This window comes from Vombatus ursinus, unplaced genomic scaffold (genome assembly GCF_900497805.2).
Source record: "Vombatus ursinus unplaced genomic scaffold, bare-nosed wombat genome assembly UNPS02014775.1, whole genome shotgun sequence".
Classification (NCBI taxonomy): domain Eukaryota; kingdom Metazoa; phylum Chordata; class Mammalia; order Diprotodontia; family Vombatidae; genus Vombatus; species Vombatus ursinus.
In genome coordinates, this window is record NW_020954553.1 from 13,875,253 (window position 1) to 13,901,971 (window position 26,719).

The window sequence follows — 26,719 nt, forward strand, 5'->3', positions numbered from 1 at the left end:
ATCCTCACATCCTCAAACACATTGGTGGATTGTTCAGAGGGAGCTTATGGGGAGGGGAAACCTGGGAGTGCTTTAGGGGACAGAGAGAATTTGGCCACCAGAAGACTTCTGTTCAATTGGGACTTGTGTGATGACCAGGGGACAATGGGTATGGTACCCTCCTGACCCAGGGGTAGACTAGGAATGAAGGAAAGAAGAAACTTGTCCTGCCCCTCCCTACCCCTGCCCCTCCCCCAGCCCAGGTTAGAGGACCCAAGCTGAGAACAATGCCACCCGTTGTGGCCAGCCTGGAGCTAAGGAGGTGCCTGCTGCCTGCTCAGCATGGGGGAGGGTGCTAGTGAGGTATCTCAATCAGTAACCTGGGTCTCCTGAGAGAAAATGGGAGTCCCACTGGGACCCTTGTAGCCCAGAACAGGAAATGCTAGTGCAGGAAATGCTTGTGGTCTTGGGACTGAAGCAACTACTGAGATCTGGAATAGGGGCTCAGAGATGGGAAGGGGACCAGAGCCCCTGATGCTCCTCAATTCTGCTGCAGCCCAGCCCCATTCTACCTAGACCAGGGTAAAGCCAGGTCCTCTGGGAGGTCATCAAGGGCAGGCAGCGAGTATGCTCACTGGAACTGGAGGAGAGAGACTAAGCCCTCCCCTCCCCACCACAGCCTCTGGAACCCCTTTCCACTGCCCAGAAAGGAGCCACATGCTGAGAACATTCAAACAGAGGGAAAGTCAGACCAACACATACAGATATAGCCTGACAGTGATGACGATTTTGCCAAATCTGTAATTTCAACTGGGAGTGAGCTCCCAGGGAAGAAGTCCATTTATCAGTTTGGGTCAGCCCCAGCTTTGCTACTTCTAGTCTTAGAGAGGTCCTGGGGCCCTAAGAGGTAAACTGACATATACAGGTTTCCACAGCTAGCTGTGGACGAGGTAGACTTGCACTCACCAGACTTCTTCAAGGCCAGCTCTCTAACTGCCTCTGCTCAAAAATATTCACAAACCTTGAGGCACAGGCAAAAACACCTGCACAGAGATGCACACACCCAGGTAACACAACCCAGCTACCAGGCCATGTAAGGCCCACAACAACAATAATAGCTTTTATGTAAGATTCAAATTCAAGGTTTCCTAACTCCAAATCCAACACTACCCACAGCACCACTTAGTTGCCTGGAATCATAATAATAGCTAGCCTTTGCCTAGCACTTAAAGAATTGCAAAGAGTTTTACAGATATTAACCCATTTGCAAATGTCACTGTTGTTGTTCAGTTGTTTTTCAGTCATGTCTGACTCTTTGTGATACCACTTGAGGTTTTCTTGGCAAAGATATTGGTTTGCCCATTCCTTCTCCAGCTCATTTTATAGAGGAAGAAACCAAGGCAAACAGGGTTGTGACTTGCCCAGGGTCACACAACTAGTAAGTGTCTGAGGCCAGATTTGAACTCAGGAAGATGAGTCTTCCCGATTCCAGGTCCATTGTGCCATGTAGTTACCTTGTGGATTAAGTTCAATGCCTCCCCACCCCCCCAACACCCACACTCCATTTCACATATGTGGAAACCCATCTGCAAGAGAGATTAAATAACTTACCCAGGGCTACTCCGCTGCTGGTCCTCCTGTAAATTGTTGCCCCCAGGACTCCCCCACCCCAGACCCTGGATGGGGGCTCCTTGGGCTCCTTGTCTCTGTGGCTTTCACTGGAAAGATATTTAATCTGAAATTCTGGGATAATCTGGGTCAGGGAAGCACTGGGAGAAAGGTTAGACTTGACTGGCTCCATGTAAGTTTATAATTCCCTCCTCGTTTTCTTGGTCCACTCTGTGTTGGGTTGCCAATCTGCGTGGTTCCCATAATAAAAGACGATACCAGTGTCAAAGGGGCCCTTGGACTTCAGGAAGAGCTCACTGGAGACAGTTAACAGGATTTTCCCTGAGCCAGTCTCTAACCTGAGAATGGCAAAACAGCAGGCCAGAGACAAAGTGCTAGTAATCAGGTAGCCATTGCATTAATTGGTTTCATTATGAAGAACAGATTTGCAAATTGGGAATTCTCATCAGAATTCCACCTTGCTGAAGTGAAGAGAGATTATATACATAAATCACAAATGGGAAGGGATGGGGGAATGTGGATTACAAACAACTGTTCCCAGGGCTGGGACATCAAACCCACAAAGCGAAGACAGTACAACAATTCTGGAGTCCTGTGGGAGCAATGCTGCTCAAGTCCTTGGGGGTCATCTTGGTGAGTCACAGGACCAGAGTTCTGTGACAGGAACAGGTTCTGCAGTCTTTTCTTTGCTTCGCTTCACTTCAGGTACACAGGCAGAAGGATACCAGTGATTGTGAGCCTTGTCAAGGTTTGATTGATCAGTTCAAGCTGTGTTGTGAGTCTGACTCACAAGCTGGAAAAGGCAGCTCTTGAGAAAACTAAATTATTGGTATATTCATTATACATATAATATCAAATTATACGAAAATTATACATTCCTTTCTCAAGACACAGGCCTCTGAGAACCACCATCCTCAATATTCTCAGGCTTCCCGTATTCTCCTCATGCCCCAAAGAGAGGAAAGTCTGCCATTAATGCCCACCTGGGCTTGAGACCCGTAAGTGAGCCTCCTGCTTGCGATTTAGGCTGGGAGGAGAGGGGGAGAATTCTTTAGTAGAATCAGAATTCTCATAAAAGTTCTGAGACAGAATTCTGTGGGCTGTGCTCTCTCTCCTCCCTTCCTTTCTCTTTTCCTTCCACCTCTCCTCTGTCCTTCAACTTAGCCCTATGATTGCTCCAGCAAAAGTATTTGTCAGCAGCCTATGGTACTGGGGCTCAAGGGGACTGGGAAGGTTGGTAAGGGATAGGAAATGGAGTGGAGTCAATTGAATTCCATTCACCAAGCATTAACAAACACTAGGTAGTATACTAGATTTAGAATCAGAAAGACCTGGGTTCAAATCCTGAGTCTGACACTACCTCTGTGACCAAGTCACTTAAACCTTTCTGAGCCTCAGTTTCTTCATCTGTAGAATGGTGATAATAATATCTATTTTATAGGGATGCAGTGAGGTCCAGATGAGATAAGCATTCTGCAAACTTTGGCTATTTAAATTTCAGATGCTGTTTTTTAAAATTTTTTTTAACTGGACTTACAATTTCATTAGTGTAGGGAGTACCCAGTGGGTAAAAATCTCTTTTCTGAAGCAGATTCATGTCTGCCTTGAGACACTGGGAGGATTCTGAGAGGGGCAGGGCTTACCCTAGGTCTTTCTGATTCTGAGGCTCTATCCACTCTTCCACTGTACCCCACCATGGGTTAGTCTTTGTCATCATCATCATCACTAAATTATTATTGTGTGAATGGCACTGTGCTTGTTCTTGGTACTAGGAGAAATACAAAGTTTAGGTAAGCCATCATCCCTGCCCTCATGGAGTTCGCAGTCCAGTAGGGGAAACCCAGTATTGCCTGACAGGGGAATTAGAAAGTTTCAAAGGAAAGTATTGTGTGAGGTCCAAGCACGGAAAGGCTTCCTGGAAGAAGTGGCATCTGAATTGGGCTTTTAAAGAATGGATAAAATGACAATAGTCCAGCAGAATGAAGACTGTAAGGGCTGGGAACTGTTTCCTTTTAGTCTTTATAGCCCAGGATTCGGTGGCTGCTTAGTAAATGTATGCGAATTTGAATTGAAAGGAGTGGGAAGGGCATTTCTGGTTTAGGGAACAGACAGGATGGGGGGAGGGGAGGTGTTGGTTGTACCATAGGCTTCAGGGAGGGGAGAGGAAGGGAAGAGTGGAAGGTGGAGTAGAAGAAAGATTCTGGGGACGGGTGGGGAGCAGCCCCAAGGTTCCGGAACAAACCCACAGAGCTGTGGGCCCAGGCTGTTGAGGGTTTCTGGCAGTCGGTGACTAGGGGAATGGAACCGTCAGAGTTTCCATGTGAACAGATGGAGGACTGGGGAGAGAGTGGCAAAGTCCTGGCTGAGAATCCCTGCAGGGGAAGATGGCCCATCCACCCCCTCCAAAGTCTTGGATTCAACCTGGGATTTTTTTGAGGGGTCCGAGGGGGAGGAAAAGACTTTTCTTCTGGAGAGAAGGTTCAGAGATCTCTGAAGAACCTTAAAACTGTTGGAAATGAAGGGGAAAGTGATCTCTCCCCACCTTGAGTTTCCAGAAGCTCCCAGAACTTTCAGGCTATTCCTACTGAACCCCACTGCTTGGGATGGCGAAGGAAGGAGGCTGTGGGGAAAGGGGGAAGTATGCCCTCCTTTGGGGTGTCGGAACTGAAAGGCAGAAGCTCCCTTTCGCCTCCCCCCAATCCCTCTGTCGTCACTTTCTGCCTTCCTCTGTCCTCAGGGCCCAGGACTGGTGACGTCTCTGCGAAGAGTGCCCCAGTTTAAAGGTATGTACGTGCTGGTCTCGGCTCCCTTCTCCCTGGTCACTCCCCTCTATCCGGTACACGAGGCCTGTCCTCGCCGCTGTGTAACCATACTCTCTCCTGCTGCAAGGAAAACTGCGCCGCGTGCTTCGTCTCCCGGTGACCACTCCGCGCTCTGCGGGCTGACCGGCTGGCGAGCCGCAGGACACAGGCGCTGGCTCGGCGCTCCGCGGCGCCCCCGCCCCCTCACTGTAGACGGCGGTTTGAATGGAAACCCAGCTCGGAAGCAGCTTTTTCTCATTTGTAAACTATTTCCCAACCGCCCCCTTGGCAGCGAGTCTGTTCGGCTCGGCTCGGCTCGGCTGTGCCTGGGGCCGGCCTCCCTCTAGGCTCCAGGATCCGGGCTTCCAGCTCCCCGGTTCCGGGGTCTAGGGTCCCAAGCCGACTGCAGACCAACGCCAGAATCCGGATTCCAAGGCTCGAGACCCCTCGGTTCCCGGGTTGCTTTTGTTTGTTTGTTTTTGTTTTGGGCTTTTTTGGGGTGGGGGGAGGAGCTGCAAGTGCAAAAAGTTGCTTCCCCAAGCCACTGGCCCACCCTGGAGACTCAGCCTCAATCTCGGAAACCAGAGCCCTCCCAGCCTGCTCAGGGGCTCCTGCCTCCGGGGGAGGCTGGGAAGTCGCGGGGTCCCTAGGCAGGCAGAAAGGCTTGGGCTCTCCCTCCCCAAGGAGCATTTGGCAGGTGGTTTCTCCCCACCTCCGGCCCTAGACTGCCCCCTTCCGGCCGGCTCAGCACAAGCGGTCCTCTTCTGCTTCTCCGCACACCCTGGTACTAGAGGCTACTTCTCTCCCTCTCCTAGCTCCTGCTTGTCTGTTGCTGCTGCTTTTTTTTTTTTTTTTTCTTGTTGGCTGAGAGGGTGCTCTCCCAAACTCATGAATAAATATCTTTGCCCTTGGAGAGCTTAACCCAGAGATTGAGAACTGAGGAGAAAGAGAGATCTACAGATTTTCCCCTTTTCTCTTTTCTTTGCAAGGGTGGGTACTTTACAAGCCCTGACAGCATCTATATACTGCCTGCTGTTAGGAGTTTGTCCAGATACATAGTTGCCCAAGAATTTCTCTCCGTTGTTGCTTGCTTGTCCAGATACTCTGCTGGTTACATTCTACTCTAGGCTGGAAGTCTGGGAACTATTAGATGGTCTCAGAGGAAGGGGAGCGCCTGAGAACTTTTGGGGGGGGGTGTCATGGAGTGGAGAGATGGAGCTGGAGATAAGGAAGAACTCAGAAGAAAGAATCTTCTTGAAGTCTCTCCAGAGTTGGTAGTAGGAGCATCCTTCTCCAAGGGGCAGATTGCTGAAAAATAATAATTTTATTCACATATCCTTAACTATAGGTGGGATGCACTAAACTTCTAGGTTTGGTTCAGCCAGAGGCTTCAAGGCATTTCTCAAGGCCCAGCTGAAAAGAGTCATGAAGTCCCACTGACCTCAACTCTCCAACCACTGCTAGGGTAGAGTAGGCTATGCCATCAGGCTAGAGAAGAGGAGAAGGTCCCCTCATTTCTGCCTTGGTTGGAGAGATAAGACTTATGAAACAATCAGGGACCCTTCTGGGGCCTCAATACATATGCTAAATGTTCTGGGAATTCAAGAAGAGCGGGATTAGAATGAGTCTAAGCATTCAAGGTGGGCCTTTCAGAGGAGGCAGCATTCAGGTTTTGCTATATTTTGAAAGTAGAAAGGATGAAATGCTTGGGCTGGGAGGGACCTTAGGTATTTACCTCCCATATCCTTCTTGCCTCTGGGCTGAACCTTTCTGGAATGAATAACAGTAATAATAACAATAATCCCTTATATTTGTACAGAGCTTTACAAAGTAAAAAAAGCTTACAAAGTACTTTCCCAACCTAAGCTTGGGGCTAGGCTAGGTAGGCAGGGGCTTAGGGTGAAACTGGGAGGAAGCAGCAGGAAGAGGCACTTTTTAATAAGACTTTTTGATGAATTCACGTATTTTTAATACCAGCTAATCCTAGGCTCCATGGCTTGTAGCATTGTGATGATAGTGGCTAGAATGTTGGATTTAAGGTAGTGGCTAGCTATGGTGCCCTAGGAAAAAGGTTTAACTTCCTCAGAGCTTCATCTTCCTCCTCTGTGAAATGGGAATAATAACAGCATCTACTTCCCAAGGCTGATGTGAGGCTCAAATGAAATAGTGGTTGAAAAACACTTTGCAAATCCTAAAGCTCTATATAAGCAGAAAGGATTACTCCCATATTAAAGAAATGGAACCACTTGTGACTTAGGAGAAAGACATAGGAAGGTGCTTGAAGCACATAGGGGTTAAGTGTCCTGGCCAGGGCAATTCATCTAATAATAGGTACTACAAGTGGTATTTGGTTATTGAGCTGGAAAACTTCAAGTCTTACACTATTGTTCACCATTGCATGTTGCTTGTAGGTTTTTCAATAGGTTTGTCTAACTTCATCTTTTTTTTTTGAGGCAATTGGGGTTAAGTGACTTGCCCTAAGTCACGCAGCTAATAAGTGTCTAAGGCTAGATTTGAACTTAGGTCCTCCTGACTCCAAGGCCAGTACCCTATCTACTGTACCACCTAGTTGCCCCCATAGGTTTGTCTAACTTCAGAACTAAAAGGGATCTGCAACTTATTGAGTCTAATACTTTTTGTTTTATTTTTTAAAATGTTAATTGGCATTTTAAAAATTTTTTGTGTCATCTTCATTTTGAAATATATCCCTCTACTTTCCCTTCCAGTTGAACCATCAACAAAGAAGGAAAAGAGGAGGGAAAACAGTTCAGCAAAGCAAACCAACAAAATAGCAACTAAGTGTGACGTTACACGCGATGTTCCGCACCTATAGTCCCCCACCTCTGCAAAGGAAGGAACATTCTCATCTCTTTTTTTCCCCTCTTTTTTGTGAGGCAATTGGGGTTAAGTGACTTGCCCAGGGTCACACAACTGATAAGTGTCAAGTGTCTGAAGTCAGATTTGAACTCAGGTCCTCCCGACCCTAGGGCCAGAGCTCTATCTGCCCCAATCTCTCTTCTTTGAGGCCATACTTAGTCCTTATAATTTCACAGCATTGAGCTCTGATTGTTTTGTTGTTAATGTAGTGGTCTATTAATATATTCCTTTCTAGACTCTACTTACTTCCCTTGGCATCAGTCTATATAAGTTTATCCATGCTTCTCTTCATGTTCATTGTTTCTCAGTAAATTTTCATTACATTTATGTACCGAAACATTTTTTTAGCCATTTTCCTACAGACAGGCATCTGCTTTGTAGTTTTTTGCTACTACAAAAAACAAAAATATGTTGCTAAAAATATTTTGGTGTATATGGGACCTTTCTGACTTTGACTTCCAGGGAGACATGACTTCCAGCAGAAATTTTTTAGTTACTTTTTAGCGTAATTCCAAATTGCTTTCCAGAATGGTTGAACTGATTCAAAGTTCCACTAATTTAATGTGCCCATCTTTTATAACCCCCTCTAATATTGACTATTCCCAACTTTTGTCTTCTTTGACAATTTACTAGGTATGAGGTGAAACCTTAGAGTTGTTTTGACTTTCATTTCTTTCTTCTATCTTGTTATTAGTTTTTTGAACTATCTTTCACATGGTGCTTAATAGTTTGTAATTTTTTTAGAGAATTGTTCATATTCCTTGATCACTTATCTGTTGGGGTTTTGGTCATATATTTGTGTTAGTTCTCCCATATATCTTATAAGGGATATTTGATGCAGATATTTTTTTCCAGGCTACCACTTCTGGTAATCTCATCTTAATGTAAAGGCAACTGAAGCCTAGAGAGGGGAAAGTGAGGTTGGGTCAAGAGACAAAGCTTGGAGTCAAACCCAGGTCTTCTGACTCGAGGTCTTACCCTATTTCTACTATATCAAGCTTTCTCCCATTATTTTATAAGAAGTCAAATTGTAGGAGTAAGGGAGGGGGTTGTAGAAACCTCCAGGGGACATTCACCCACAGAGTCACAATTTTCAAACCTTGTCTAGAATGCAAGATGCCTTGCTCTCACTCTCACACTTTCACATACACTCTTTCTTTTGGCCCTCAAAAAGATGCTCCTCTCCATACAGCATGCATTATTATTCCCATTTTATATATGGAAAAAGCATAGCTCAAAAAGGGAGAAAGTGATTTGCCCAAGGCTAGGAAAGCAATGCATCTGGAACTAAAACCTAGGTCTCCTGTCTCTTAGCCCAGGGCTAAGACCATGAACTAACAACTGAAAGGGATGAGATTGATCAGAAGGGAGAATTTCCTAGTCTTTGGAAAGAGACTTAATAAGAGACAGCTACAGCAAGATATTGTGGCAGGTGAGGGAGGGAGGTGGTAGAATCTTTAATCTGGGAGCAGTCCTACTTAGAGGCAGGAGGATGGATCAGATGACTTCAGGAAAGCCCTGCTAGTCAGAGGAATCTCCTTTGAAACTCAGACTTGACTGCATTAGGGAGAAGACATGGGGTTCTGGGGTGGTCAGGTTGCCTGTGGGCCTCCTGACAGCTCCTTATTAGACTTTGGATCTGATTTATCCCTCATTTGATGGGCCTTTGATTAAAGACCTTGGGGAAAAGGGGAGATCAAAGGATCCAGTGGAACTTTGGCTGAGTTCAAGCTATTGAGAGAGAAAAGAATAGCAGAAAGCCAGAGCTGAGGCCTCAGGCCAGCACCAGCCCACAGGTCTGTGAGCTGTGGATGATAATATTGGGGCTATTCTGACAGGAGTCAGGGGATTCAGTACTGCCCACCTCAGCCCAGAGGCTCACCTTGGGCTGATGGATGATGGGGATAGGCAGCAGTAGATCATAGAATGTTACATCAGGAAGGGACCTTAGAGATTAGCTAATGACCCTGACCCCTCATTGTGTAGAAGGGGACACTGAAGCCCAGAAAGAGGGAAAAGGGTTTACCCAAGTTTACACAGCAAATAAGTAGCCAAGTCTGGATCTAGACTCCCAGATCAGGCCTTTAAGCTCGGGTTCTTAATCTGAGGTCTGTGAACTTTAAGGAAAAAAAAAAACTTCTGGTAATTGTATTTCAATACAATTGTTACAAGGCTATTAAAGCTTAAAACTTATTTAAGACTTTTGGGACACCTTGTATTATTGGTTTCCTTTGCAATCCAATGTATTTTATGTATACATTTAAATTCATCATTCTGAGGGCTCCACAGCACAAAAACTATTAGCAACCAATGCCTTAGACATGTATCCCTCTAGGTCCTCAAGTGCAGCCCTTTGACTAAATCCAAACTTCACAGAATAAATCCCCTTAATAAAATGATTTGTTCTGGAAGCTTGGACTCAGTCAAAAGGCCACGGCGAAGGACCTAGAAGGCCACATGTGGCCTAGAGGCTGCAGGTTCCCCACTCCTGCCTTATAGGGTAGAAGAAAGGAGGTCTAGTAAGAACATACTGTCAGTCATAGGATGGGGGGTGGGGGGGTGGAGCTGTCCCTTCTAGGAATCCAGAGCCTATTTTTCTTGCAAATGGGAAGAGAGTCTTAGATAGGAACCCAGGCTCCCAGGGGATGAGGACTTGAAGAACTGAAAGAGATTTTAGAGGTCATCTAATCCAACCCCTCACCCCTCCACACCATCTCTGACAGAGAATCAGTCAACCTTTCCTTGAATATCTTCAGTGACAGGGAGCTCACTACTCCACATCCTTGGTGGGGCAGTTCTAATTGATAGGAAGTTGTTTTGTTTTTAGTGTTTTTCCACAATAATGATAGTGGCTAACATTTATATAACCCTTGTTACATCCTGAAATAAAGCCCTCCCACAAGGCAAAATTCCTAGGGGGGGGACCTAGGGTGTGGTTCAGCTCAACCTAATCAAGAGAATATCTTCAGAGTAGGAATGTAAGGACTTTACTGAAATTCTGATATTACTAGGATCATTTAAGGGAGTAGCAGTCCATATTACATTTGTTATTAACATTTTCTGTCCTTAATAGTAACAATTAATTAACAATTCTGTCACCCTTTATGGTTTGCAAAGCACTTTATGCATATTATCTTATTTGATACCTACCTCATCCTGAGATAAGTGCTGTTATTATTCCCATTTTAAAGATAAGCAAAGGATGCCTGAGAGAAGTTAAGTCACTTGTCCAACTAGTAAGTTTCTGAGGCAGGATTTGCAATCAGGTCTTCCTGACTCCTTTCTGACTCTCAACACCCTATCCACTATGCTGAGCAGGCTCACATTTATTTCTTACCCCTTTCCTGCTTCCTTAACCAGTGAGCTATCCCCTGTAAGAAATAAAAATTTAAAAAAAAAAGATTTTAAAAAAAAGTTGAAAAAAAAAACCAACCCAACTGATCCATCAATGATGTCTGACAACATAGGAAATATTTCATACAGGCAATCTCCCACTTCCTCAATGAAAAGAGAGAAGGGCATTTTCTCATCTCTTTTCTGGGCTAACCTTGATCATTATAATTATACATCATTCAGTTTAAGTTTTTTGGTAGTCATTGTATATATTGGGTTTTTTTGGTTCTATTTACATTTACCCTGTATCAGTTCATACACATCTTCCTGTGTTTCTCTGAATTTCTATTTGTTATTTCTTATGGCTCAATAATATTGCATTTTATTCAGGTACCACAATTGCTTTAGCCGTTGACCTCCAGGCATTCTCTTTGTTTCTACTTTTTTGACACTGCAAATAGTGCTGCTGTGAATATATTTGTTTATATGAGACCTTTCAGTGTTTGACTTCCTTGGGATATGTGCCTAGTAGTAGGAGCTCACTCCTCCACATCCTTGGTTGGACAGTTCTGATTGATGAGAAGCAGTAGTCACTTTTTTTGCGGGGGGGGGGGGGGAGGTTATAATCCCTAATTGTTTTGCAGAATCATCAGGCCAATTCAAGCCCCTTCAACAGTGTATAATGTGCCTGCTTTCCCTCAGCCCCTCCAACATTGACCATTGTCATCTTTGCCAATTTGTTGGTTACAAGGTAAAAATGGAGTGTTTTTTTTTTCCATTTCTCTTATTAGCAGTTCAGAGCAGTCAGTCAAATGATTGTTAATGTATTCAGTTCTTTTAAAGAACTATTTATTAATGTCTTTTGACCACTTACCCATTGAGAAATATTTCTTGGTCTTTATATATTGGTGACAATTCCCTATATATCTTGGATACCAGACTTTACATAATATAAAAATTTTAAAGAACTATTTATTAATGTCTTTTGACCACTTACTCATTGAGAAATATTTCTTGGTCTTTATATATTGGTGACAATTCCCTATATATCTTGGATACCAGACTTTACATAATATAAAATTTTTTACCAGTCAAACACTTTTCCTTCTTATTTTATCTATACAGATTTTGTTCATGCAAGTTTGTTTTAGAAAATAAAATCAAATAACTGACATTGCTTAGTTTAGCTTTTGTGACTTTCTCAGTTAAAACTCTTCTTCTAGCTGTAGTTGCAAAAGGTACTCTCATCTACTTTATTAGATTTTTTTAAAAATTATGTGACTTTTTACATTTAAGTTGAATATCATTTTGGAATCTGTGTGGTGTAAGATGTTTGTATGAACCTATTTCTTGCAAGCTACTTTCCAGTTTTTTTCTAGTAGTTCCTGTCAAATAAGTAGTCCTTCCCCAAGAAATGTATCATTAGTACATTCTTCCTTATGTAAAAATGAAATTAGCCTCTTTAACACTGTACCCCACTCCTCTCTAGTGTTCCTCGTTATGTCCTCTGGAGTCAAACAGAACAAGACTAATATACCTCTTCCACATGGCAGACCTTCATATACTTGAAGTCAACAATTGTGTCAAATATTTTCATTTTCTTCCATTTTTCCTCATAGGGCATGGTTGTTTTAAATTCCCTCACCACCTTGGACATGCTCCAACTTGTCAGTGTTCCTCCTAAATTGTGACCCCAGAGACGCCCAGCCCACAATCCTATATCGGATGTGGTCTGCACAGGGCAGAGGAAGTAGGACTATCATCTCCCTTGCTTGGATATTAAATTTTTCTTTCTGCAGAAGTGGGAACCAAGAACTGGGCTGCCCAGTCTGTGGATACATGGGTCCTATTTCTGATTCCACCAACCCCCTTCCTGGCCTCACATACCTACCTTGTTAGCTCCCCCCAACTGAAAGGGGAGGAATCAGAGGGTTAGGCCTGGAAACTCAGTTCCCCTCCCCATCTCGAACTGAACCCAAGGGAGGTGGTTAGTCCAGTTGCCCAAGAGACAGACAGATACAGAACTAGACATAGATCAACTGTGGCAGAGGTAAGGAGAGACAATGGGGACAAGAAGTATGAAGGTGGGGGGCAGTAACAGAACAGAGCAGCAAGAATCCCCACAGAAATATCTTCATAACAGGAAATGTCTCATAAAATACCTGTGGTTTGGCCAGGCCCTGGGGCTGACCGAGTTATGCACCTCGAAGGCAGCCGGGCTCCCCACACTCTTTTGGGTTGGGAGATCTGGGGCCATGATGGGGAGGAGGGAGAAGGGGGAGGTATGGAGTACAGCTGGGAGTACTTCAGTGGAGGCTCCTTGGTTGTGTGTGTGTGGGGGGGGTTCTAGGAGCAGAGACTATGGGTCACAGTGATGTGGGAATGCTGAACAGTGAGCAAAGAAGAAAGCTTCCTTTGAAAGAATCTAGGACCCCAAGTACTGTATACCCTCCACCACCCCCACCCCCACCCCCACCTTGGGTCAGATCAGGAAATTAGAAATGCCTACCTGGAAGATATTGAGTGAGATATCAAGATGAGTTTTCTGACATGAGAAGCATGACACTCAATTAAGCAGGTGATCAAGGAAGGCTGGGGTAAGGGAGAGTGAGAGGCATGACCTGTTTGTCCTTTCCAGTGGTGTTGGGTTCTCCTTGTGATACCCTGGCCTAGGTGAAGCCTAACCAACTCTTTCTCTAACCTAGACCTAATGGTAAAAGGTTGTGAGGCTCAGGGAGTTGGGACAGAGACACAGAACCTGGGAGGTTTCTGGGCATTTCCATTGTAAGGTGAGGATTGATTCCCCTTATGTTATCCTGAAGGAAAGTGTAGAGAGGAGGACCATGGGGACTTCAGCTGGGCCCCAGAAATCTGGCAGGGCTAGTGCTTGCAGCACTAAGCTCTGAAGGAGGTAGAAGAGAACACGTTAGAAGGAGTGAATTCTAGGAGCCTGGCATCCTTAGAGAGGGCAGGAGTCTGGTAGCCTTTTTTCTAGCTAATCCTATGACCATCTCTACTTCTGGATACTCCCTTACTATCCTGGGACCTGACAAAAAGAATGAGGGTGAGGCAGAGGTGACGGAGAGAATGGACGTTGGGGCTCCCTCTTGCTGACTCATTATGGGATATTGGACAAGGTTCATGGTATAGCAGCTAAAGCCCAGGATTTAACATCAGAAGGCTTGAGTTTCAATTCCATTTCTAACAGTTACTACTTATTTGGGCTAGGGCAGGTTTCTTCCCCTCTCTGAGTCTGAGTGTACGCATTGGGCTTCCTGGTTTCCAAGGTCCCTCAAGGTTCTGAGCCTGGATTTAATCCTCCAACCTTATTGGTCAGGAGGGTGTCTGAGAGGAAAGACCTCTACCCAACCCTTTCCCATCTATTCCACTTGCCTTACCCCTGAGCAGTTAAAAAGTCAGATAAGGAATGGACGTGTAAATGTCATGAAAATCAGTATTTCCTCCACCCTTCAGTAAGCCAATCAGTCATTCAATAAACATTTATTAAATGCCTACTATGTGCCAGGGACTGTGCTAAGTGCTAGGGATACAAAGGAAAACAAAAGACAGTATAGCCCTAGAGGCATTCAATCTACAGGAACCCCTCAGGAAGGACAGGGGTGAACTCCATCATCTTGGCCTGCTATTTGGCCCCTCCATAGGCAGGAAAGCAGGGAGGGCCCTGGCCCAAGACAATTCTGGCTCTTTTCTGACTCCAACCAGGCTTTTACTGCAGAATCGCTGACTTGGATGAAACTCTATTTCACAGGGATTTGGTGAAAGGGGGAAAAAAAATCTCCTTTAAGGGTTTACAGCTGTCACAATACAGAGTGGACTCCTCCCAAACCCCCTGAATCAGCACTTCCTGTATTTGTCTTACCTGGTTCAACCCACAGTCATGGCTCAGGCCCCAACCGCTCCTCTCACTACCTCCACAGTCCTCTCAGTCATCCCTACCACGACACCCCACCCCCACCCCACCCCTCGCCCAATTCCCCAGTCTTCCCTTCCAAAACCTCCCATTTCTGTTCCTTTACTAACTGACCCTGTGACCTAGGGTAAGTCTTTTCCCCTCCCTGGGGTTCAGTTTTCTCTTAAAAATTAAGGGCATTAGATAAGAGAGTTTCTAAGGTCCCTCCCAGTTCTAATATTCCATTATTCTCTGATTCCTCTCCTCTCCAATTTTCTCTCTAAATCCAGCCCTACTAAAAGTGACAATATAATGTTTCAGACAAGCCTATGGGTTGCATTGATATAAGGAGCTCCTAGGGATAAAACTAGGTCTAGGAATGAAGATAAACACCTGCTCACCAACTCAGAGTACCTGGGGCACTGAGAGGTTAAGGCGCTTGCCCAAGGTCATAAAACCTTGTGTAAGAGGCAAGACTTGAACCAAAGTCTTCCTGACTCCAGATCCCCTCTCTATAATAACATCAGCTGATATTACTAGAGCCCGCTGATATTTGCAAAGCGCTTTACACGTATTATTACATTTGAGCCTCAAAACACGTTGATGCAAGTATCGCTATCATTGTTATCATCATTGTCATCCACAAAATAAGTATTAAGCACCTCCTATGTGTCAAGTACTGTGCTAAGTGCTCGGGCTATGAAGAAAGGCAATATTGTCTCCACTTTACAGAAGAGAAAATGAAGGCTGAGAAATCTTAAGTGACTTGATTATAAACACACATGTAATGTCAGGGGCAGGATTTGAAATCAAGTCTCTCTTTGTATTCCCCCTAAAGAGGGCCCATACTGATTCCCAGTAATAATGACAGCTAACTATGCTGTGAGAGTGATAGTACTGCCCCCTTCTCTAGTTGACCCAAGATGCACTGAGTCTCTGAACTGGAAGATCTAGCCTCACCCAGTTCTTCTACAAAAGTACTGAACATGTGGTTATCCAGTCTCCAAAGGAAGACTTCCCAGGAGAGAGGATCACACTCCTTCTTGAAGACACCTTTGACTCTTGGGGAGAGCTCCAAAGATGAAGAAACTTAGTCTAGGAAAGCCTAAATCTGCCCCACCCATTGCTGTCCCCTAGGACCAAGGAGAACAAATTCCACATGACAACTCTTCAAATTCTTGACAGCAACTATGAAGTTTCCTTTGTCTTCTTTCTTCCAGGCTAAACATCCCCCGGTACCTTAAAAAAAAATTGTTGACAGCTTTTGTTTGGATCCCTCACCTGCTTTCCCAATGTATCTCTCCTCTCCCAGGAATAGGGAGTGGACTTTTCCTTGGTATTAGGAGTGCCCAGGTGAGGAAACTCCTTTTTCCAATAGAGGCTGACACCATTTCTACAGCATCCAGTATCGGATAATTGCCTGGAGCACTGAGAGGCTTGCTCTGAATCATACAGCCAGTATGTGTCAGAGGCAGGGCTTGAACTCTTGTCTTTTTGGCTTCTAGGAGGGCAGAAAGGAAGGAGAAAAAACAGTCAGCAAAACTAAGCAACATATTAAAACAAACAAACAAACCTGACCTATGTACTGTTCCACAACCAGTCTTCTACCTTTGCAAAGAAGTAGGAGGTGGCCTCTTATTTCCCTTCTTTGGGGACAAGCTTAGTTTTTATAATTTAACAGCATTTAGTTTCAATTATTTTGTTGTGTTTGTTCATCCATTTTACATTCTTGCAGATATTGTGTATATTGTTTCCCTAGTTCTGCTTACTTCACTCTACATCTGTTCTTGTAGATCTCCCGCTTCTCTGTAATTCATCATAGTCATTTCTTACAACCCAGTAATTACATTCATAGACCATAATCAGTGTTACTTCTTGTAAGAAGTACTGCTACAAATATTTTAGTGTATTTGGAGCCTTTCTTTTAGTCACATTACTTTAGGGTATGTTACTAGCAGTGGGATCTCTAGGCAAAAGAGTATGGGCATTTTAAACACTTTCTTAGCATAATTCCAAATTGCTCTTCAAAATGGTTGGACCAATTTACAGCTCCACCAATAATGAATTAATGCATCACTTCTCAAAACATGGTCCTCTGACACTTTTTGATTCCCGAGACTCAGGTGGTCCATAAAGTCAAAACTATTTTTGTCATAATACTAAGATGTTATTTGCTTATTAAAATATTTCCCTTCTTTGCCAGCTACATATCTTCGTGAGGCTGGATTTTTTTCATATACTTCAACCAAAACAATATATCATAACAGATTGAATGTAGAAGCAGATAGGAGAATCCACCTGTCTTCTGTTAAGCCAGACATTAAAGAGATTTGCAAAAATATGTAAAACAATACCACTCTTCTCACTAAAGTTTTTGGCTTGGAAAATAAAATTATTTTTCATTAAAAATGTAATTTATGCTCATATTAATGGGTTTATTATTGTTATTTTAAATTAATACTTTAAAATTTGTTTTATTTTCAAATACAGTAAATATTGATAGCTATAACTAAATAAACAAAAGCTCTTTGGGGTCCTCAGTAATTTTTGAGTATTAAGGAATCCCGAGATCAAAAAGTTTGATAACCACTGCACTAGTGTATCCATCTTACCATCACGCCTCCAACATTCACTATGCCCATCTTTACCAATTTTCTGTGTGTGAGGTGAATGACCTTAGCTCTATTCCTTTTGTCAATCTTCATTAAGCATATACTCCAGTCGTATCATTCTGGCTACTATCTTTGGACATGCTCCAGGTTTTCCATGTTTTCCCCAAAATATGATGCCCAGAAATAAATGCAATGCCCCAGATATGGGTTGACCAGGGCAAAGTATAATAAGATCATCACCCCCATCACCCTCAACCTTCTTCCTCAGACCCCCACCCCCAGTGCTGGGGATCTCTTGACTAAAGCAGATGTTCCTGGGGGCTAGATCTCCCTCAGTGGGATAGAACTGATTCTATTAGTGATTCTGTCTAACTACAGTCTAGCAGGGGACCTTTTGATTTTTTGGCTCCCTTAGCACACTGTTGACTCACATTGCGCTTGTAATACACAACCCTCCCCCTCAGCTTTTCCCACAAACTATTGTCTAACCTCCCCCATCCTGTTTTTGTGGAGTTAATTTTTGGAAATGGAGGATAGGACTTTATAATTATCCCTATCAAATCTCATATTTAAAAAAAATGGTTCATTGTTCTAGCCTGAGATTTTTGAGGGACTCCAGACTCCCGTCATCTAATGTGTCAACTATCCCTCCAAGCTTCTTGTCATCTGGGCAATTTGATAAGCATGCCAACTCTACTTTCATTAAAATTATTGATAAAAATGTTGAACTGCATAGCAACCAGAACAGACCCCTGGGGGCAATCGGTTAGACTGCCCTTCAAGTTGACATTGACTTGTTGCCAATTCACCTAACTACACTATCATCTAGCCCAGGTCTATCTTACAAACAGGAGAATATTTGTCATGTGCTTTGCTGAAAGTTAGGCAAATACTTGTGGGCCAAATTTCTCTAATATGGTCTTATACCCCTGGGGCAGAGTAGACTGAGAACTAGACTTAAACTCAAGAAGACCTGACTTCAAATCCAGTCTCAGATTCTTATTAGCTATGTGATCTTGGACTAGTTACTTAACCTCTGCCTCAGTTTCCTTATCTGTAAAATGAAGATCATGAGTACCTACCTCCCAGGGCTGTTGTGAGTATAAAATGAAATACTATTTGTAAAGCAGTGTTATGTAAATGCAAGTTAATAGTATTATTATTACTAGTTGTGTAACCCTGGACAAATAACTTAACCTCTTTCAGTATCAGTTTCCTCATCTGTAAAATAATAATATTATTTTATAATTTTATTTTATAAATTATATTTATTTATTTATTATATTTTATAATAATAACACCTACCTCCCAGGATTGTTGTGAGGATCAAATGAGAAGACAAGTTAAATGCTTTGCAATCCTTAAGGCACTCTATAAATTCTAGCTGTTATGAAGGTTTTTCTGATTCTCCTTTTTAAAAAAGGCTTTTATGATTCCCCCTTTTCATCCCTTTAAATATATGTTCTAGGGACAGCTAGGTGGCGCAGTGGGTAGAGCACTGACCCTGGAGTCAGGAGGACCTGAGTTCAAATGTGGCCTCAGACACTTCACACTTACTAGCTGTGTTACCTTGGGCAAGTCATTTAACTCCATTGCCTAGCAAGGAAAAAAAAAAAATGTGTTCTAGAATTCTTCCAGGTAGTAAAGTCAGGCTCATTAGTCTCAGCTTGCAGAATATGCCCTCTTTTTGGAAAATGGAAACTTTTGCCTCTCTCTACTCCTGCTACTACTCTCCCTTTCTTTAAGAGCCTCCCCACCCCCACTCACAGTATAGTGCTCATGCTGACTTCCCTCCAATGGTGACCCTTCTATCAATTTCCAGTAGTGATCCTGATATTCCCTGAATAGTGGCCCTGCTGATCTAATGATAACTGCTGATCCCTCAATAGTGACCCTGCTAATCTACTGATAATGATCCTGCTGACATCCAATACCCCCCTCCCAAAGGACCCCCTAGAGCCTCATCTCCCTGTAAAGGCCCCTGGAGCCTGTGACCATGTTGAACTTCTGCTGTCCCTCCCAGCAGAGAGATTCGCCTTTAGAACCAGAGCTTGAACCGGAGCCAGAGCCCAAACGGAGCGGGAGCCGCCATGCCGCCGGGGCCTTCGCCCCCTTCTCTGCCGCTGCTGCTGTTGCTGCTGGTGACCGGGCTGTGCGCCGCAGCTGGAGGAGGGGCCGTTGGGGGAGGCTACGCGCAAGTGAAGTACGTGCAGCCCATGGTGAAAGGACCAGCCGGACCCCCTTTCCGGGAGGGCAAGGGCCAATACCTAGGTAAGCACCACCTCTGGCCAGCCCTGCCCAGTCACTGGGCTCTCCCCTCCCTGAGCCCCGCCCATCCTCTCCCTGTCCTTCGCCCGCCCCATGCCTGCGTTAGCCCCTCCCTTCCCTCTTCTCTCTGCCTCGCCTCTCCTCTCCCCTCCTGCGCCCGTCTTTTCCCTCCTCTTTTCCTTTCTCCTCCGCTTTGCTTCTTCTAAACCCTGACGGTCTTCCCCTCCCAGACTGATTTTTTTTTTTTTTTGGACTAGGTGAAAGAGGCCGTTCTCTGCCTTATTTCTTACTTAACCTTAATCACTGAAGGAGGCGTTGCCTCAGCCAAACCGAGACCGGGAAGCTTAAAAAGGCTAAGGTCTCCCGCTGCATCCAGAGCCATCTCTAGTCATTCTGATCGATATCTGGCCACTGAATGCAGATGGCCCTAGAGGAGGGATTGAGGCTGGTGACTTTGCACAGCCCTCCCTCACTTCAATCCAATTCACTTGCAAGTCATGGCATCATCTTCCTGATGGTATGGTCCTCTTTGAGAAGGAAGGACAAATAACAACAATCACGTAACACCTCCATCTGCAAATATTCTGCTCCTCCCACTTCTCCCTGCCCTGCTTCTTTTCTCCCTCTGTTCTCCTTCCTCTTCATTCTCTGCCCTGTCCCTACTCAGGACCTACCTAACTGAAATAAGGAGCACATGCAGGAGTTACGGGGACTTCAGCTTAACCTTGTGTCCAGGGCCAGTCGAAGGAGATGGACAGCTCCTCCTCCTCGCTAGTTCTCTTGACCTCTGTCAGTACCTCCACTGTGTCTGTGAAATGCTTTGTCTCTGTCACTGCCTTTCTGGTTTTCCATCCTTCCTATCTGTGACTGTTTTATTCTAGTGGCAAAGGGGGCAGAGTGATGTCATCGGGGGGCTTTCTCATCTTACCCTTTTCCCTAGTACAGATGCCAAGGGGAGAAGATCTTCTATAATTTGGGCACACCCCTCTCCCCATACACCTGCAGCCCTTGGGTTCCACTCCTCTAGGTGAGTGGGCTCTGAGTGGGTAGCCTTGAGTGACTGGGTCAGTTCCCTCCCATTGAAGGAGCTCCAGCCCCCAAGAACGTCTGCTTTAGTCAGAGAGCCCCAGCCAGGGGTCTGAAGGAGAAAGTCAGCAAAGAGACTGTTTCAAGTTATAGGTGTGCAGCTGCCCCCCTTCCCCCACAATCCCTGGTGGGGGGAACCACAGAACAAGAGCAGGTCCTACTGCCTCTTCAGTGGTCCCATTGGACCATAGTCTCCCACAGGGAAATGTGCCTTCTCCATACCTGCCACAGCTTCCAGAGGTTTCACTGCTTGTTGAGTCTTTTCTCTCCCCAATTTCTGCCCTCAAAGCCTTGAGGTTCTTTATTTTAGGCTAAGTAGGAAGGGAAGAAGTGCTGGAAGCGATCTCATTCCCAAAGCCTTTGACCATGGACATCCTATCTGTCTATTTCTTTCCTCAGAACTGCCACCACCAATGCTGCCAATGGACCTAAAAGGGGAACCTGGACCACCTGGAAAGCCTGGCCCCCGGGGCCCTCCAGGACCTCCTGGTTACCCAGGAAAGCCAGGTACAGGCAAGCCAGGTCTGCATGGTCAGCCAGGCCCCGCTGGCCCCCCAGGCTTCTCTAGGATGGGTAAGCCAGGTGTCCCAGGTGTCCCAGGTAAAGTGGGCAGCAAGGGTGAGCCAGGTCCCAAGGGTGAGCCAGGCCTTCGGGGGGACCAGGGCCTTCGAGGACTGCCAGGGCCCCCTGGACTTCCAGGCCCATCAGGCATTGCTGTCACTGGCAAACCAGGCCCACAGGGTGCTCTGGGTCCACAAGGCTTTAGGGGGGAACCAGGCCCCAGAGGAGAGCCAGGACCTCGGGGGGAAAGAGGCCTTAAGGGTGATAATGGGGTGGGTACACCAGGCCAGCCAGGTGTCCCAGGTAATGGAGGTCCCCCTGGCCCTCCAGGACCTCCAGGTCCCATGGGCTTGGGCAAACCTGGCCTGGATGGGCTTCCAGGTGCCCCAGGAGACAAAGGAGCCACTGGGGCCCCTGGGGGACCAGGACAAACTGGGGAGCCAGGGGCCCTGGGCCCAAGGGGTCCCCCGGGACTAGATGGCATTGGGATACCTGGGGCAATAGGTGTGCCTGGGCCCCAGGGGCCTGTAGGTGCAAAGGGGGAACCTGGGATCAGGGGCCTTCCTGGCCTGCCAGGCCCTACAGGCTATGGGAAGCCAGGGATCCCAGGCCTCAAAGGGGAAAGGGGCCCAGCAGGAGTCCCAGGAGGTCTGGGTGATACAGGTGAGCCAGGAGTGGATGGTGAGCCAGGTGAACCAGGACCTCAGGGCCTTATGGGCCCTCCTGGCCTTCCTGGGTCCATGGGACTACCAGGGAGACACGGGCTACCTGGGGCCAAAGGGGAGGCAGGGCCAAGTGGGCCTCCAGGGGTGCCCGGGATCCGAGGAGACCAGGGGCCAAGTGGCATTGTGGGAAAACCTGGGGTTGTTGGAGAGAGGGGATTACCTGGGGCACAGGGACCTCCAGGGCCAAGTGGGCCTAAGGGAGAACCAGGTATCATTGGGCTTCCTGGGGGACCAGGTGCAGCAGGAGGGCTGGGACAGAAAGGGGAGATAGGCCTTCCAGGCCAGCCTGGCCTGAGGGGACCCTCAGGGATTCCTGGGCTTCAGGGCCCATCAGGTCCTATCGGGCCCCAGGGTCTTCCAGGCCTGAAAGGGGAGCCAGGCCTCCAAGGTCCCCCTGGGGAAGGAAGGGTGGGTGAGCCAGGCTTAGCTGGACCTACAGGCCCCCCTGGCATCCCTGGCAACCCAGGACTTAACGGCCCCCCAGGGCCTCCAGGGCCCCCTGGTCCACCTGGGCCCCCAGGGGGCTTAGATGAGATGGGCATCGCGGGCCTGCACTTGCCCAATGGTGGGGTTGAGGGGGCAGTGCTAGGCAACGGCAGGGGGGCCAAACCCCAGTCTGGTCTCGGGGAGCTGTCGGTCGGCGTCGCCCCAGCCTTCACCGCTGTGCTCACCTCACCCTTCCCGGCTTCGGGGATGCCAGTCAAGTTTGACCGGACGCTGTACAACGGCCACAGTGGTTATAACCCTGCCACCGGCATCTTCACCTGCCCCATTGGTGGTGTCTATTACTTTGCTTACCACGTGCATGTCAAGGGCACCAGTGTGTGGGTGGCTCTCTATAAGAACAACGTCCCCGCCACCTATACTTACGACGAGTACAAGAAAGGCTACCTGGATCAGGCGTCAGGTGGGGCAGTGCTTGAGCTTCGTACTAACGACCAGGTCTGGGTGCAGATGCCCTCAGACCAAGCCAACGGCCTCTACTCCACTGAGTACATCCACTCGTCCTTCTCCGGCTTCCTGCTCTGCCCCACATAACAGGCCAGGGACCCACGCCACCAACTCCCCCTCCCACACCCATTTTTAGTAGTAGTATTATTTTTTAATTAAAAGCAAAGGACCTGATGGTGAGAGAGAAGACTGGGAGACGGCAGTGGCTACAGGAGATCTGCTTTCTTCTTCCAATTGCTTCCGAAAGAGACTGATCCCCAAGGAGGCTTTGCAAAGGTGGGACCGCCTCCCCTTCCCCCATTCCTCCTGGGACTGGGGCTGAAGACGGTGCTGAATTGAAGCAGACGGCCACTGTGCGGCCTCAGAGATGATGAGTCTTAACTCACACTCAGGGCATGTGGCTCCTGGCTTCTGGGCCTTAATTGGAATTGCTCCATTCCTATCTCAAGGACTAGGGGACTCATGGGCCTTCTATGCACATGTCTTGGGGCAGAGACTCACTGACCATTCTTGGAAATCTGCCTCTCTCCTCTGGGTGAAAAAGTGGGGGCCTCTCACACTCAGACTGCACTGAGATTACAAAGAAGCCTCCCATCCCAACTGCCCCCAGCTCCAAAGTCTGGGGCTTCTGGCTCCAAGACAAGTTTTATTTTGGGAGAGAGAGGAAGACAAGCCCCTAGTCAATCTCGTGCCAAAGATGCTTCGATGGCCTGTGTAGTGTCCCCTTAGGACAAAGTGCAATGAGCTTACTGCCCATACTGGTCACCAACTCCCCTTAAGTAGTCCAACTAGATGGGTGAACAGGAATGAAGCTTGCGGTTGGTTCTGGCCGGCTTACGTGGGGTTACTCGTCCTTGCCTTCCCTCATCTCCCACAGCCCAAACTCCTACTGGAGGAAGGGGAGGGGAAATGTGGAGAGTCAAGAATCAAGAAAAATCCACTCCCAAGGGGGCTCTTAAAGGGACAGGAAGACAGAGCACCCAGATGTGGGGAAGGTGAGAAAGACACCTCCAAAGGCACTGGGTGGATGGGGTGCAGTGCGTTCAGTATTGGGATCCCGCAGTTCACCCGCCTCCATCAGGTGCAAATCAAGAGGACTTCTGTGCAAGGCTAAGGCACTGTAGCTCCTGCTCCCATAGTCCTCAGGTGAGGACCATGCCACCAGTCTGTGGCAGATTGACTTGGCGTCTAGGTATTTATTGGTTTCTTCGCTCCCACCTCGCTTTCCTGAACAAGAGCCATGAAGCAAGGGTCAGGGGCCCTCTCCCATTTCATTTTGATGTTCCATATAATCTTAGGGTCTAGAAAGAGCAGGAAGACTGGATGGTAACAGATGTTAGTCTTGGCGGCCGCATCTGGAAAGAGGACAGAGGGCAGTCAGGTTGTCTTCTTCCCGACTTCTGATTTCCAGTGGATGTTCACCAAAGGGGCAGGAGAGAAGCTTTGGAAGGTTCTCTCTGCCAGAGGGTTCACTGTTGGCTGATAGCTGCAGTGCACTCTCATCACCAGTTCCTGTCTTAGCTCTGGGGGTGGGGAAACGAAGGAGACATAACGGGGGACAGACAGCAAGGCCAGTGGCCACTCCACCCCACTGTGAAGAGAGAAGGGGTTTCCCTTCAAATTAAAACTAAATGCCCAGCAGCCCTATAAGCTAGGGTTGGCCCCTAAAGCCGAGGGTCCTATGCCTGACCAACCCAACCACTTTTACTTAGACTACATGTGAACCTTGGAATCATCTCTGAAATTGCTGGTGCTATCCGCTCCAGAGCACAGCATCTGTTGTAACAAAACTACTGCCAGCTCCTGCTTGTTCTCTAGGTCTTTGGCTCGCTTGGGGCCTTTGCTAACCTTTGTGCAACCTGACATCCCTCTCCACGATTTAGGCCACCTGAGTCCCCATCTCGTGGTGGCAGGGACAAACAAAAGGCAGTCCAACTCACTCTCTGGTATAAGGGTTGGGGAAGAAGCTGAGTGCAGAAGCTTGGGAAAAGGAAGGTCTGAGGGCCTTGTACGATTTCCCACCCTTCTTGGGCTTATCTATCTGCAGGAAGCACCACAGCTGTGTGTCACTTGTCCCTTTCCTTTCCTGTGCCAAAGCCACTACTCCCTTGGGCTGAAATGGCCAGGCAGGCACTGATCTGCTCCAAATGTGGAGTCAGGGGCAGAAGGAAGCCACCAAGCCAGGACTGTCCCCCACCACGTGCTCCTGGCCACTTGGCAAGGACTCCCGCCAGCAGGACCTTGGATTGGTCACTTTTAGGTGCCTCCTTAAGGGCTGACTTTGATCAAGTCTGTCAATTTTTAAACTATGAAAACTGCATTACCCCTATGCATTTGTATATTCTAATTCTTACTGGTTTTTTTTAAATGTTTAAAATATTTGCCTCTAGTATCTTCATTTCTAACCTGACATATAGAGGGTTGTAGTTTTGTACATACCTATTCCATGAACTGTGTCAGAGCAAATTCGGTTAAAAAAAAAAACAAAACCAACACTTGTGATAAACAAATGGGTTTCTCTTTGGAACTAAAACTACAGTACTTGACTGTATTGACACATCAATAAAATCTATTAAAACACAGCGTTGAGCTGTCCTCTTGTACTAAACATGAGCTCATGAAGGCACTGGCTAGACCCAGGGTCTTAGCCCAGTTCTCTTGCCTTTTCTTGTCTCCCTGAAGCTCTAAGCAAACTTGTCTGCAGCCCACATGGGTACACAGCCCCTACTCCAGGCTCAAGGACTGTCCTTAGCTATACTCAGGATGGTTCCAAGGTGGGAGGGGTTCACACACACACACAAAACCAATCTATTCTTAGGGCAATTCTGGCCAAGCCCAGAAAGGCAGCTGCTGGCCTGCCAATGGCTAATCTGGGGCAGACACCAAACCTCTCCAGAGCATTCCATGGAGCTCCCTAGCAGTGGAGCGTGACAGCTGGCTCAGTGACCCTAACACAAGTTATTTCAACATCTGATGCAAATTATGAATGAAATCACTAATCCTCATTCCCAAGGGAAGGCAGAGCTGTAGTCAGGCACCAGTTCTCAAGTGTGGAGGATGGGGTTCAAGGTGAGCCAGCTGTCTGGAACTGACCTCCCTCACGATGAGGACATAGTGAACTCCCCATTATTAGAAGTTTTTAAACTGAGCCCTAGGGACCATTTGTGTGATAGGATTTTGTCTTCAGGCAGGGGTTTGGACCAGATGCCTTATAAAGTTCCCTATGAAAGCGTGTGTTTGACAGCCTTGGTCTGGGGCAACCAGGGGTACTAACTTCCTCAAGGAGAGCTCTCTATTCTTTGGGCTAGGCAGATTTGGGGACAGCCAACTTGGGACACTCTTACCTATCCTTTGACTCTTTGGAAAATCCAATTTGGTCTCTAAGGAGGCCCAACTGAGCCTAGAAATAGCTGTCATTGACAATCCCCCCCCCCCCCACCACCACCACATTTTGTTCTCAGTGAGGGGCAAATTGCTCCCCAGGCTAGACCTCCCCACGGTAGGCAGGGGGCTCAGACCTCACATTCCCACAGCTCTGAGGGGGCAGGAGAGATTCCAGCAAGGCAGCAGCATCCCAGAGAGGCTGCCTGACGCACTCTTCCCTATCCAGGAATGAGACTCTTTGTGTAAACTCCCAAGTGCATCCATCCCTGCTCTGGGGCAAACCGACTTCCTCTTGGAAGCCAGCTAGGGCAAGCAAACAAGACCCTTGCAAGGGGAAACATTCCATAAGATAGACTGCAGAAGAGTGCTTTCGACAAAACAGATGTAACAGGGTTCTTGCTGCTCCACATGGAACAATCCTGTGGCCATCAGTCACACAGATAACGATCTTGCCTGGCCCTGACTCTCATCAGGTGCCGTTTCGCTTTCCACTGCAGCTGCCCCAAAGCAGGCTTCTGTCCTTGATCTGGTGAGCCTGAGGGGCCAAGTCTGGCTCCCACTGGGCAGGAGAAACTTTTTGGACCCATACTTGTCCCCGACTCC

General features: G+C 46.9%; 1 protein-coding gene across 2 annotated transcripts; it reads left to right on the forward strand.

Annotated features, from left to right (window-relative positions):
* The first annotated feature begins 3,878 nt into the window (after positions 1 to 3,878).
* Positions 3,879 to 25,314, forward strand: COL8A2 (collagen type VIII alpha 2 chain). 2 transcript variants are annotated; one of them, XM_027864767.1, is made up of 3 exons: positions 3,879 to 4,391; positions 19,165 to 19,412; positions 20,895 to 25,314. In XM_027864767.1, the coding sequence occupies exons 2-3, from the start codon at positions 19,232 to 19,234 to the stop codon at positions 22,817 to 22,819; spliced, it is 2,106 nt and encodes a 701-aa protein (XP_027720568.1). In that variant the 5' UTR covers positions 3,879 to 4,391; positions 19,165 to 19,231; the 3' UTR covers positions 22,820 to 25,314. The 2 variants fall into 2 exon arrangements, with proteins under 2 accessions (XP_027720568.1, XP_027720569.1); XM_027864768.1 differs by having other exon boundaries at positions 19,168 to 19,412.
* The last annotated feature ends 1,405 nt before the right edge of the window (positions 25,315 to 26,719 follow it).